The following is a 12422-nucleotide window of genomic DNA, read 5'->3' on the forward strand; positions in this document are numbered from 1 at the left end:
TACAATATACTACCAGCTGTCCCATAGGAGAAAACCTCATGCTATTCTAATGGAATAAAAGTTGAATTCCAGACAGTGAAATACTAAATATCAACCTACAGCCTGAAATGACCATTCCTGTTAGAAGGAAAACTAGGCGAGGTGGGTACTGTGTAGATATTTGTGTTCTTAATATTTCAATGCTCAGAGATCACGTTTGGAGGTAACACTTTGCACTTTCCATAACTGCAAACAGAAGGCTGGAATCACAGCAAAACGCAGCAATCTGATACAAGTCCCCTACACGTTACCATACAGCTGGGAATGGCAACGAGGGAGAACTGTGCGGCTTCTTGCATGCTATGCACAGTTTCCTCAACATCAACTCCAGCATCCTGTCCTCATCATACTTGGAGACTGAGACTTACACAAGCCTCCTACAATTTGACATATCTTGTGCGCGTATAGTCACAGAACACGCATTCTCTCCAAAGGTAACGCAGATCAGTATCAAGTGACAGAAATGCAGAAAAAAGTTTAATTTGCTGTGTCACCATGGTGGTATAAAGTTTTCATTTTTCCAAGATCTAAGAGTCTCTCCTCTCTCCTGATCACTGGCTAGAAATTGCTGAGAAATGTGAATAGATATTGCTAAAGCACAAGAAAATATTATGGAAAAGGGAACACCAATTCATACAGTTAAACTAGCTTGTTTAATCCTCTGTCAGAAACACACACTTGAAAAATAATATACTGAAGCAATGACTTATATGATAACTTCTAAATTTTCATTATTTGCAGTCAAGTGAGAAAGCAATTTTCTATTCCAAACTGCATTGCTGCACTGAAGTGCTAAATATAAACCTCTATGCCACATATTTAACTGAGCATGACTTAGCAATATTAAACTCTAGAAGGCATTTTCTATATCACCAACATAAATTAAATTGTTTAGAAAGAAGCAAGCAGTAGTGTAATATGGACAAATCTATGTAGCTGGAATAATCGTCACTTTACGCTTTAACCACTCCTGACTCCCCCTTTCTCCCCCCAAAAGGGCAACAGAGGAGGAGCTGGCCTTGTTTTTGCCCGGCTCTCCTAACGGTCTAATCAAATGGACACCTGGAGCAAGTCCTCAAAAGCTAAGGATATAGATTCACTTCCTTAAATTAATTATAATATTATGTAAAAAAAAAAAAAAATAAATCCCCAAAACCAGCAGCAATATGCTCACCATTATACTGAAGAAGTGAAAACTTTTGGAATCAAATGCTTCATTTCCTCCTGTACCACGAAACTAATACTTGAGTCAGCTGACGCGCTGCATGCTGTCCTGCATAGCATGCTGATGTAGCTAGCGCTAGCTTTAAAAAAAAAAAAAAAAAAAGGGGGGGGGGGGGAAACCACTGTGCAGAATGCCAAGTCTCTAGAGACCACTTGCTCAACCTCTTACTACAGTATATAAAACAAGCTGCAGACTTAATGTAACAAATGCCTCAGCAATTATTTCACATATGACAGTGTAGTTCTCTGAATACAGGAGATTCAGTTACTGTATTTTTTCTTTGTTTAAGTTAATGCATTGTAGTTACAGCAACCCCACTGCCAGAAAGTAATATACTCTAGGCACTGGCTTGGTTCAACAGGACACAATCAGTTAATAAAATCAGATATCTGCCTGAAGTGCTTTGTTTATGTTCAAATTTAGAGAGAGTCCCCAAATAGCACAAATACAGGAGTACCTTAAAAACATTTTTCAACATGGAAGTCTTAGTGCGTAATTACGGTTGCTTTTGTAATTCCAACACGAAAGGCTTAAACCTCATGATTATCTGGGAAGATTATTTAAACTACTGACCCATATTTCTACTAACCCTTTTCTCTCATTGAAACTACAAAGGACAGCACATCATTTTTTTTTAAGTTGTACTTTTCATTTTGCATAACAAAACTTCCTCTACACCAAACACATTTTATTCTGTTCTACTGTTTCCAGTATATTTAAATTTCCTTCCCCTGCTTTAACTTACATCCAGTTCCACCAAAAGTTTTTCTTTTTGGCTTTTCATCAGCTGGCTGTAGCAAGGGAAGGATTACATAAAGGATAGGTGTTATGTTACTGGCATAGGAGTGACCATGCTAACAGATAAAATTAAGCTTCTGAACTCACCCAGCATGAACAAGAACAGTCAATCTGACTGCTGGAGTTAATAGGACTCCAATAGCCAGTGTCTTGCTTACTGACCAACATGACTCTATTCAGAGCAAATTTAATGTAGTTCTGCATAACAAGGAATGAGAACAATTGGGGGGGGGGAAAAAAAAAAGCAAAGCTCACACACATTTTTATATATACATACATACACACACATACATAAAAATGTTTGGGGTTTTTCTGGGTCCCCCCACACGCATATATATGTAATACAGAACCTTGAATCAAAGCTCTTTTTAACATGCTCTACTTTGAAAGCAGAGCAGTCAGAAATGACAAGTGGCAACTCATTAGCTTAAAGCAATCCAATTGCTTTGGTATGTATGTTCACACCCTTGTACAGCTGCAGAAAATGTTCCCAAAAATATTAAATCTGTAAATTCAGTTACTTCTGAAGTATTTTTATGAATTTAAAATAATCAGTTTAATTAATTGTGAACAAAACACAAAACAAAAATTATGCACACCAAATCCAAACCCACTACAACCTGTTGCCCATGTTAACAGTGGGCACTGGTTTCTATGTTCTGAGAGTTTTTAGTAAGATGCTCCTCTCAGATTCCTGACAAATCACTAATTGTTGTTGACATTCATCTCTGCTAGTAGGTTACTCCTGAACGTTGCAAACAAGCACTGCATGGTCACCATTCAGGAGATTTAATTAGTTTTTCCTGAATTTGATTACAAATGTTCATGCACCACTATTATTTCATGTAGTTATTCTATGGAACTCTATGACAGCACTGGTCAGAAAAATTTTTCATTTTCATGGAGCTTTTACCCCTCCCCATCCCCAATAATGATGTCTAGTTATGGCTCTCATACTTCCATACAAAAAATGCCATGCAAATATACACATTGTTCTGCAGATCTGCACACACACAACAGCCAAAAGTTCTGGACAAAAAAAAGGAAAATCAAGTTGTGATAGCCAGTATTTAGAAGGAGCTTTCCACATCTGACGTACCGTAAGTATATACACAGAAACTGAAAAATTCCATCAGATGATACAACTCAAAGGGAAGGGTTGTTTTTGGGGGTGGGTTGTTTTGGTTTGGGAGTTTGGGGGTTTTCAGGTTTTTTGCTTCTAGCCTAACGTAAGTTAATCGCCTTCCTCCAGAAGCTTTGAACTGTGTACTATAAATATTTACTAAATATGACTTGTTCCTTCAGACCTGTAAGAAGGTATGAGGAAAGTTCCTTGTTGCTCTTTAAGCTTTTTGAGAAGACAAAAGCACTACACTTCATTTTACTCTAACAAATAACCAGTCATTTTCTCTTCGGTTTTTGAGAGCTTTCTTGCATATACTTTTAAAACAAATCCTCATTTCAGTTCCCCAAATGCACGGAATTGTTTAAGTTGGAAAGAACCTCTGCAGATCATCTAGTCCAAACCCCTGCTGAATCAGGATCAGCTAGAGCAGAATACAGACACTCCTTTCACAGAATACAAGTTCAAACAATATAGAAATTAACGTAAATCAATGTATTCATAGTTCCAAATGATTCTTTTAACAGGTCATTGGACTCTCCAGACAGAGACGATACTCTGACCGTAGTGTACCAGGTCTGTTTTCCTGGCATGTAGCCTGTCACCAAGAGCAGGATTAGGTAGCTGTTCTATATGAATCAGCTGTTAAGCCATGTGTACTGAATAAGGCACAAAATGTGATTCATTGCAGCCACACGTCTATTTCTATTTTGTAGAATGATGAGAGCTAGATAAAAGTCTAGGTTTCCATTTTCTAACAGTCTGATACAGTATAATACATCTGGTTACAAGTACTCTCAAAAGAGGTACTCAAGAGATAGAAAGACCAAGAAAAGGACTAACAAAAAAAAAATCCCTAACCCCAAGATCATCACTAAATAAATAAATGAATAAATAAATAAATAAACCCACCAAAACAGCAGCCTCCCTGGGGTGTTCAATCCAGGTAGAGTTCAAAGGAATAAAACAAGATTTCAGTTTGCATTACAGGATTTTCCTCCACTATAATAAGGTAGACAACACTAAGAAATATTTAGAATATGTATTTGTACAACACCTTTTTGACCCTTCAGTAGTGAGAACACAAATCTTTTATCTTTTCTCTTGAATACATAAAGATTTACAACAAAGACATCAGACCAGTCAGAAAAACAAATTCTATTTATTAACTTCTCTTCCGGAGCTCACCAATACTTGATCCAAGTAATCTTCAAGAGATGTGTGACCTTAGAATATCAATTTCCAAGCAAACTGACTTGATATGACAAAAAGCCAATCTCAGGCAATACCAGAGCAAAAGCTCTTCAAGACAAAAATACTTTCTTGCAACTCCCTTAGTCCTGTCTTCTATCCTAAAATAGCATCAGAAAATGTAAATCACGTATCTAGGATCAGGCTCAGATTTCAGAGCTGTAATTCACTACTTCACACTGCACATTCTAAGAGAGAGATAATAGCATGTTATTTACTAATTCTAGATAAAATCAACATGCCATCCCTAAATGTAGGTTACTAGAGCAGTTATCTGACTTCTGTTATTTAAAACTTAATTCTTGTAGTGGGTTACACTGAGATAAAAGTTATTTCCCCAAGAAAGGATAATTCCTCTCAGGAAACTATTCTTCTTGATTATTATTCATCACTTATACACAAACATGCTGACTTCAAAGACAGAAAAGACTTACCATCCTTGTAAGCAGTGCTGCTTTGAGATTTCACTTAATCACAGTACTTCAGCTTGCAGATGCTGAAATGTTCTTATCTATATCATCAATGAAGCAGGAGAAATTTTTAAAAGTGTGTTCCCACCAATTATGCAAAAGTTATTTTCTGCACCAAGTGAAATACAGAAGGGACACTTGAAATTTCCTCCGTAAGTGCTCTGCGATATTCACGGAAGTCTGCTTGTGCATATGATAAAAATTCATAATGGGCCCCAATTCAATTTTTTCGGGAAAATTATATTTCTACATTAGCGAAAATTATGATCTAATAACATTGTTCTGTGATGAAACACAAGCTGTTATTCAGGAGATCTCTGTAACTAACTTCTCTGGCATTTTCATGGCCATGGCTGTGTATCTGAAATATTGCACTGCATTCTCCCTCGAAGACATCCATACGCAAACTTTCCTTCTGCCCCAGACTTATCAGAAGAGCTGCTGGCAAGAGAACTGCCTTGCCTCATTTCATTCATATTATCGTTGGGAGTACACACAAGGTGAAATAACTTTCAAACATACCGAACGCCTACTTTCAGCCTCCAAGACAAAATGATCTCTATTCTAGCAAATATTTAAATACAAGAAACACAAGACAAGCACTTATCTACTTTTGCTGGCTTGATGTGAACTGAGAAACAAATGCCCCAAAAAAATGTCATGAAGCAACTTCTGTGTACACTACGCTCCCACAAAGAGCTTGTAATAGTTTTACTCTCTCATGTTTACCTTGGCAAGACAAAATAATTTAAATTTTTTGTATAGTATCTGAAGTTACAAAACACAGGCTAATGTAGTTTGCCAAATTCAATACCACAGAGCTTACATAGTGTATGAATGGAGAAAGAAGGAAACTTTTGAAGCCAGTTAATTTGATAATATAGAGCCAATACAAATTCTCTTAAACCAATACAAATTAAATCATCATAGAAAAACAATGACTGGTTGGAAATAATAGAACTCTATGGTGCCTTCTCACAGAAGAAGCTGAGTGACATCAGTCCTAGCTCCATTTTTTTTCAAAACATACATCTTGCCTAAAATTCTTCTTAGATCCTGATTAATTTTAAAATCCTTTCCTAAACAATGCTGTGTGTTCTACAGAGATAGCATTTCCCTTTCCAGAAGGTCAATTGCATACAACCCAGAAGGAAGATAATATTTCACTGCTTTTGTGCATTGTTTTGGGATTTCCTGGAAAATAATTCTGAGTAATCATACTGAGACACACAGAAATGCTTATGACTTAGCAAGCCAGGATATACGCATCAAGAAGCATTCTGGTTGTTTCAGAACCTTAACTCAATTTTTTTTGCTTTAATAAATATGGACTTTTCAACAGCAACTTCAGCATTTCATATTTCTGACTTGTTAAGATCACTTTTACACAATTTGCTTCGTTTTTATGATGTCCTTTATCTTTACATTAACAATGTTCATCCCAGCATTTAGCTACCCTCCTTACAGGGCTTTTTTGTCTAATATTTTCACTTATTCTAAAAAAAAAAAAGTCAAGAGAATATTCGGCACTTCCTTTACGCATCTCTTGTTCACGTCAGTTCTAGTTAAATGAAGATGCGTACATTAAAACACTTAACAAACCATCTAATATTTACTATCTGATTCCCAGGTACCCCAGCATAGTGGTCAGAGTATGTTACCTAATTAATGTTGGCTTACATCAGAGAAGCAGAGAACAGCAGAAATAGACGAGTGATTAAAATGAATTTTAAATCATCTAGTTAATCTGGCATCCTACGTAAGAAGAAAAGAAACATAGTCCCTGCATTGTGGGCTCCTTTTGCCTCAGTTCTCACACATCACTACTGCCAAGTGCAAGACAGATTATGCAATAGTGCCTTGGTCTAACTGGCACACAGATACCATAATCTTTGGAGGCTACAATAGTTGGCCAGAGTAACCCATCAATAAAAATATTCTCAGATATGGAGAATCATAACCAATTGATTAATTTGGCCTGATTAGGAGCTTACTTCTTCAAACAGGGTTTATGTGCAGAACTGTAGTAACTGCATGGAAAGTTTGACAGTTCGGCACTTTGAGCAAGAAAGATGACAAATACTAAGAAAATCTCAACCCTATCTTATTTTAGACACATCTCAAATTTGTGCTGAAAGCAAGGTACATCTGAGAACAAGATTACCATTTCAAATTTTTAACAACACTGTTCAGTAGAGCCACGCTTGTTTTAAGTGCTCCCATGTGATAACACAGGTATCAGAAGGGTCATATTCCCCCCTTCGTAATTCAAAACAAGCAAAGCCAATGCTCCAAGTAACAGCATACCCACATCTGACTACATTTCAAATAAATTACTGTTATGAGGTTTCACCAATCATGTTTCAGTTACCTCTTAGAACAGTGGGACGGAAGGCATGGTTTGCTTTTGTCAAATACATTATAGGGGTCTTTCAAAATTCAGTATGGAATCTATTAACAAAGACTAATTCCTACTTCAACATGCTGTACATTGTTTCACATGGCAGTTAGCAATTCTGAGAGCCTGATTAGTTCAGAAACGGACCACACTGCCTGAACCCCACTGGGACATGTCTTGAGACATCAGCAGCATTAGGCACTAGCAGTGTCTCAGTACGCGCTGGGGAACAGCATAAGCGAAGTGGTCACCTACAGGCACAGAAGGAAAGACTCTGGGAGATGTGGTTTCATCAGTGCAGAAAGTAAGATACATATGAAGTAGTCTCTTATGCTCATTCTTAAAAGGTCCTCATGCAGTTCAGCAGAAAAAAGATACACTGATTGCTTTAACTGAAACTCTAGCACCACCTTGTAGCGGATTTCACATGTAATACCACAAGTGTTCAATGAATGAATTATGACATAGGAACTGCAGTAACACAGCTGAAAACCTGCTTGCTCCATTGAGCAATGCAACCTTTAGCAGAAAACTAGCCAAAAGGTAATTAAGCTTGGATTTATTGCCAATGAATGGGCAACATGAGGAATTTCACTATTATTAGTAGGAAATAATCTACTGAAAAGTCATATACCCATCAGTCTCAACAAGTAACCTCTAATTTCAAGTCTTGCTCAGGCAGTAGCCACCTTGCAAAAACACAACACAGGTTAATTTCTAAACTCCTTTTTTATACTAAAGTTCTGAGTCTCAAAGATACTGCTTTCTGTCTTATTACTGACAAGTTTCATTATTCAAATCCAAAATAATTTACAGACTTTCAGAATTAGGGGACTTTAAAAAAAAAACCAAACTCAGAAACTATACATGAACAAACTGATCTTCTTAGTTTTAGGCATACCAGACAGGAATGGAAAAAAAAAAAAAAAAAAAACCCACAGCAAAAAGACCCCACTAACCAAAAGAAGTCATTTAGTGCTGACAGCAACAGTTGTTTTTACTTAAAACTTGAGGCAGTAATTTCAGGATAAAATTTATTATTTTCCTCACAGGACGTTTACATAAATATTCCCCAGTCCTAAACAGCTGGGTTTTTTTAACCAATATTTCATTAGAATGGATACCCTTACTTTCCCAGGTTAATTGCAAACCACCATTTTAAAATTTCTTCTGCAATTCATCAGGATAAGAATGAAGATATCTTAAGTCCCTACTCAAGGTCAACATTAACAAACTTTTTAAAATTTGAACAATTCTTCAGCACATCTCTGAACTGCTATTTATACTCCAAAACAAGTGTTTTGGAAAAAAAAAAAACTTTAGAACTGCAGTAAGAAAAGCGATTGATTAATATGTTAAAGCACTTGTCTTAAAACTTCTTCTCACCATCATTCCATCTTCATTTTCTGGCAAGTTGCAACACATTTTCATATGCTCTGCTTCTGACTGCATCATAAGCATCTGCAGCCAAAGATTCATAGGAATATACACAACTTGAGAGACCAAAATGCTTTGTCAAACAAAAAATGCTGTCCTCAGACCACTCATACATAAACAGTTTGCATTCTTACATATCCCAGGTAGTATCTGTCAAAATCAGGCTTCCTCTCACAAAAGCACCTAGTCCACAACATGCTTTGCCGCTGCAAGACACAGTGCATACTCCGTAACTTAGGAAATGTTTTAGAAATAAACACCAAACTGTTGGCTTTTTGAAGTCAAATGTTTGTTTCCTGCACCATAAAATTGTAACTAGAATCTTGGATTTCTGGCTCAGACTAGTGTTTTGCAGCATTGCTCTTTTTAGTAAGAGACAAAAAACTGAATGCAAACAAAACTAAGTTACCAAATAAAGTGCTCCCTAGGAATGAATACTATGTAAATGAAAATCCACAAGAGACAAGATTTCAAAATATTTATTTCACCCATTAAATTAAAGACTGACAAAACAGTGTTTACTGTTATCAAGTTAATTTTCACCTAAACTATTTTATGACTGCCTCTCCCCATCAAGCATCTTTTTGAAGTGATCACTCAATTTTAGGGCCTTTGATTACTGGTAGGGGGGTGGAGGCAGACTGTCTGCAACTTCTCAACGTGTTACTAGTTTAAGTAATTAAATATAAATATCAAAATTGTGGTACCTAGATCTTTGTCATTTCCTATGGGAGTTAGAAAAGTTTTTATTAACCCTCAATATCCTTTCACCCTGTGTTCATTTTTCCCCCTAAAACAGATCAGGCTGCAGAATCCTAAAATCTTTATTCAATTATCTCCCTATTTTGGGGGTTTTGTTTGTTTATGTGTACACATACATGTGTATATATACTCTCTCTACAGAAACACACAGGGTAAACATTCTATTTCACTTAAACACAATTTTTTAAATACACTGTGACTTCTTTTGGTTACTCCCAATCACAGAGCTACCTCAATCTTGCTTGCTGTGCTCCAATGCTACGGTTGAAAGAAGAGGCTGGGCAGGAAGAACAAGTGTTCTGTATCCATGTGAGAATATTGGTATTTCCATATCCACCTACTTTGAAAAAAGATCCCAGAAAAATAGAAAAACTATAAGCAAGCTCCAGAACTGCCCATGGGGACTACTGCCAGACCCCTTGCCAGAAGAAAAACCTCCAAGAACAACGCTGCTAGTGGACATATTTATGAAATCCTAATGAACACATCTGACTTCTACCTATTTGGCAGAAAAGTAGCTCCACAGGCAAACAATTTCAGATTATTCAAAACATAATTTAAAAAAATTCAAGTGTCACTGAAAAAAAATGTATTTATTTGTATCTCAAGAGACTTTATAAACACTCCTCACACACCACTAATCATCAATTTCAGCTACAGGTACTTTTATCTTCTTGTAAAGATTAAATCATGAATATTGCACGGAGCAGCTTGAATGCTTCAGCAGAAATAGTATTTTAACATTATGTTTCACAGTCCAAAAACTACCAATTATTCCCATCAGATTAGCACACAAACATAAGCACAGAGCTGATGTAGCAAATGTGTTTGAAAAGCAGAAAGAAAAGATACAAGTCACTTTAAAATATCACCAGCATCAAAGCAAGATCACCCTTGCCCACAACCCCCAGGCAAGGAAAAAAAAAAAATTATACATATTTCTCTCTTATGCAATACACGTGTTAAACAACCTACAAAACGGCTTTAAGTAACAACTTTTTTTAAAGGTTTAGAGGTTCCACCCTGTGTTTGAAAATACAAAAAAATAATGACCTACAATTTTGTTAAAGGCAAGAAACATGCAAGCTTAATTGTCTGAGCATGCAACAGAAGTAAAAATAGCCTGAAATAACGCAAGTCTATACGTTGTAATTATAGGCTTATGTTGAACGATAAAAATCTGACAAGGTGGCAGGAATCAAAGCAGTAAGTTACTTGTTCAACATTTCAGATCACACATCTTTCTGTTCTTTCAAAACCCTAGTTGAACGGTTTCTTTCCTTCTTCTTCTGTTTTAGATTATACAAACTTTTAAGTGGAAGCAGACTAGGGACTATTAATAAATTTACCTCCTTCCTTTTTCTTTTCAACTAGATATCTCTATATAATAGAAATATACCTCTAAGTGATGCTCCTTAATTTCCAGTTATGTGAAGATGCATCAAGAGAGTAATTTCTAAAGCTAAAAATTGATCATCAGTATTCCTGGAGTCTGAGACTACTACTTTTTGTTGTTCATAAAATGAATTTGAATATGTAGATTGTCATATCCTCAAGAAACACATTACTTCTTGCAATTATTTCTTCTTATTTGCTTAATCTTTAAATTAACTTTTACAGTAGTCAGAGTGCTGACCTCAGTATTCTGCAACTATGAGAGCAGAGCAAATTACCAACAAAATTATATTTTGCATCACTTTTTTAGGATAATAAGTAATGGGAAAATGAGAGTTCAGAAATTTCCCAATTAGTCAATTAGCATTTTAGAACTGAACAAATGCTCAAGTAGCTTCACAAACAGTAATCCACTATATGACAGCAATGCCGCTGAAGGTAGTGGTGGTGTGGGAGTGGGAATAACTACACAAATCAACCCCATTTCCTTCATTATTCTTGGCCACATACCTTCCTCACTTTTGCTAGCACAAGTGTCTGTGCTACAAATCATACCAAGAAACCTCTCTGGGTTAATGTTTCCTCCACCCCAACCAGGTTAATCTCAGGAAACTGTTTCACTTTCCCAATCCAGTTCTCCACACAACTACTAGGAAGCTGTATGGAGCAGTAACGCAACCACACTGCATAGGCAGGATGGAGTTTCTTCTTACCGTAGTGACAGATAAGAGGATTTGTAGTACTGCAGACTAAAATATAGACTTTCTAATTTTTGCTGTCTGAAGAATCTCCCTGGAGAGCTTTCATTGACCTGTGCTACAGACTACTTTTTCTTTCTCAACATTTCTTTCAACAGTCTCTCCCTTTCGCCACTTTTCCATTAAGCTACATAGCATCTGGGGCCTCTGGTATCTTCCTTCAACCTGCTGCCATCCCCTCTCCTCATCTTCTTCAGTCAGTGCACTTCAACTCCACTTCTACTCAATTATATAATCTGGAAAGTGAACATTTGCTACTATACATTGCATTTTATTTAGCAACTCTGGATTACACATACAGCATGCACAAAGATGGCTTTCTGCCCAAATATTCCATGGCTTGCCACTCAGACACAACAAAAAGATTTAGAATTTTAAGAAATCTCTTTATGCAAACCTTTATGGTAATTTCAACACGAACTGGTACATTGCAACTGTCCCTGACAAGAACAGGTAAGGGCCAGAAAGGAAAGCATGACATTACACAGTACAGAATCTTTTGTGAAATCCTGCTGCCATACAGAGATTTCATAATTTCCTAAAGAAAAATAAAGAACTCTCAAAGAACTCTTGGGTAACTTCCATTTTAAGAAGCCACAAATTAAAAGATAAGCATCACAAGCTAAATATATCTAACACAAAGAAGGGCATGAAGTCTCAAGAATCTATTAAATAGTCCAAACTTACTTCATCAGAAGCAGAGCGAAGACACTGGACAGCAGCCTGTTTTTTCATTTCCTCTAGTGTTAGATCAGAGCACTTTTTC

At 36.5% G+C, this 12422-nt stretch overlaps 1 protein-coding gene across 1 annotated transcript in view; it reads right to left on the reverse strand.

The window, feature by feature from the left end:
* KIAA0232 (KIAA0232 ortholog) overlaps window positions 1–12418 on the reverse strand; it is a gene marked incomplete at its 5' end in the record, with an annotated part of 30446 nt that extends 18028 nt beyond the window's left edge. Inside the window, one exon of the mRNA XM_010078303.1 lies at window positions 12344–12418. Within this exon, the coding sequence (XP_010076605.1) occupies window positions 12344–12418 (75 nt within the window). The remainder of the gene's footprint in view (window positions 1–12343) is intronic.
* Window positions 12419–12422: the final 4 nt, after the last annotated feature.

Source organism: Pterocles gutturalis, unplaced genomic scaffold (assembly GCF_000699245.1).
Source record: "Pterocles gutturalis isolate BGI_N339 unplaced genomic scaffold, ASM69924v1 scaffold45373, whole genome shotgun sequence".
Lineage (NCBI taxonomy): Eukaryota > Metazoa > Chordata > Aves > Pterocliformes > Pteroclidae > Pterocles > Pterocles gutturalis.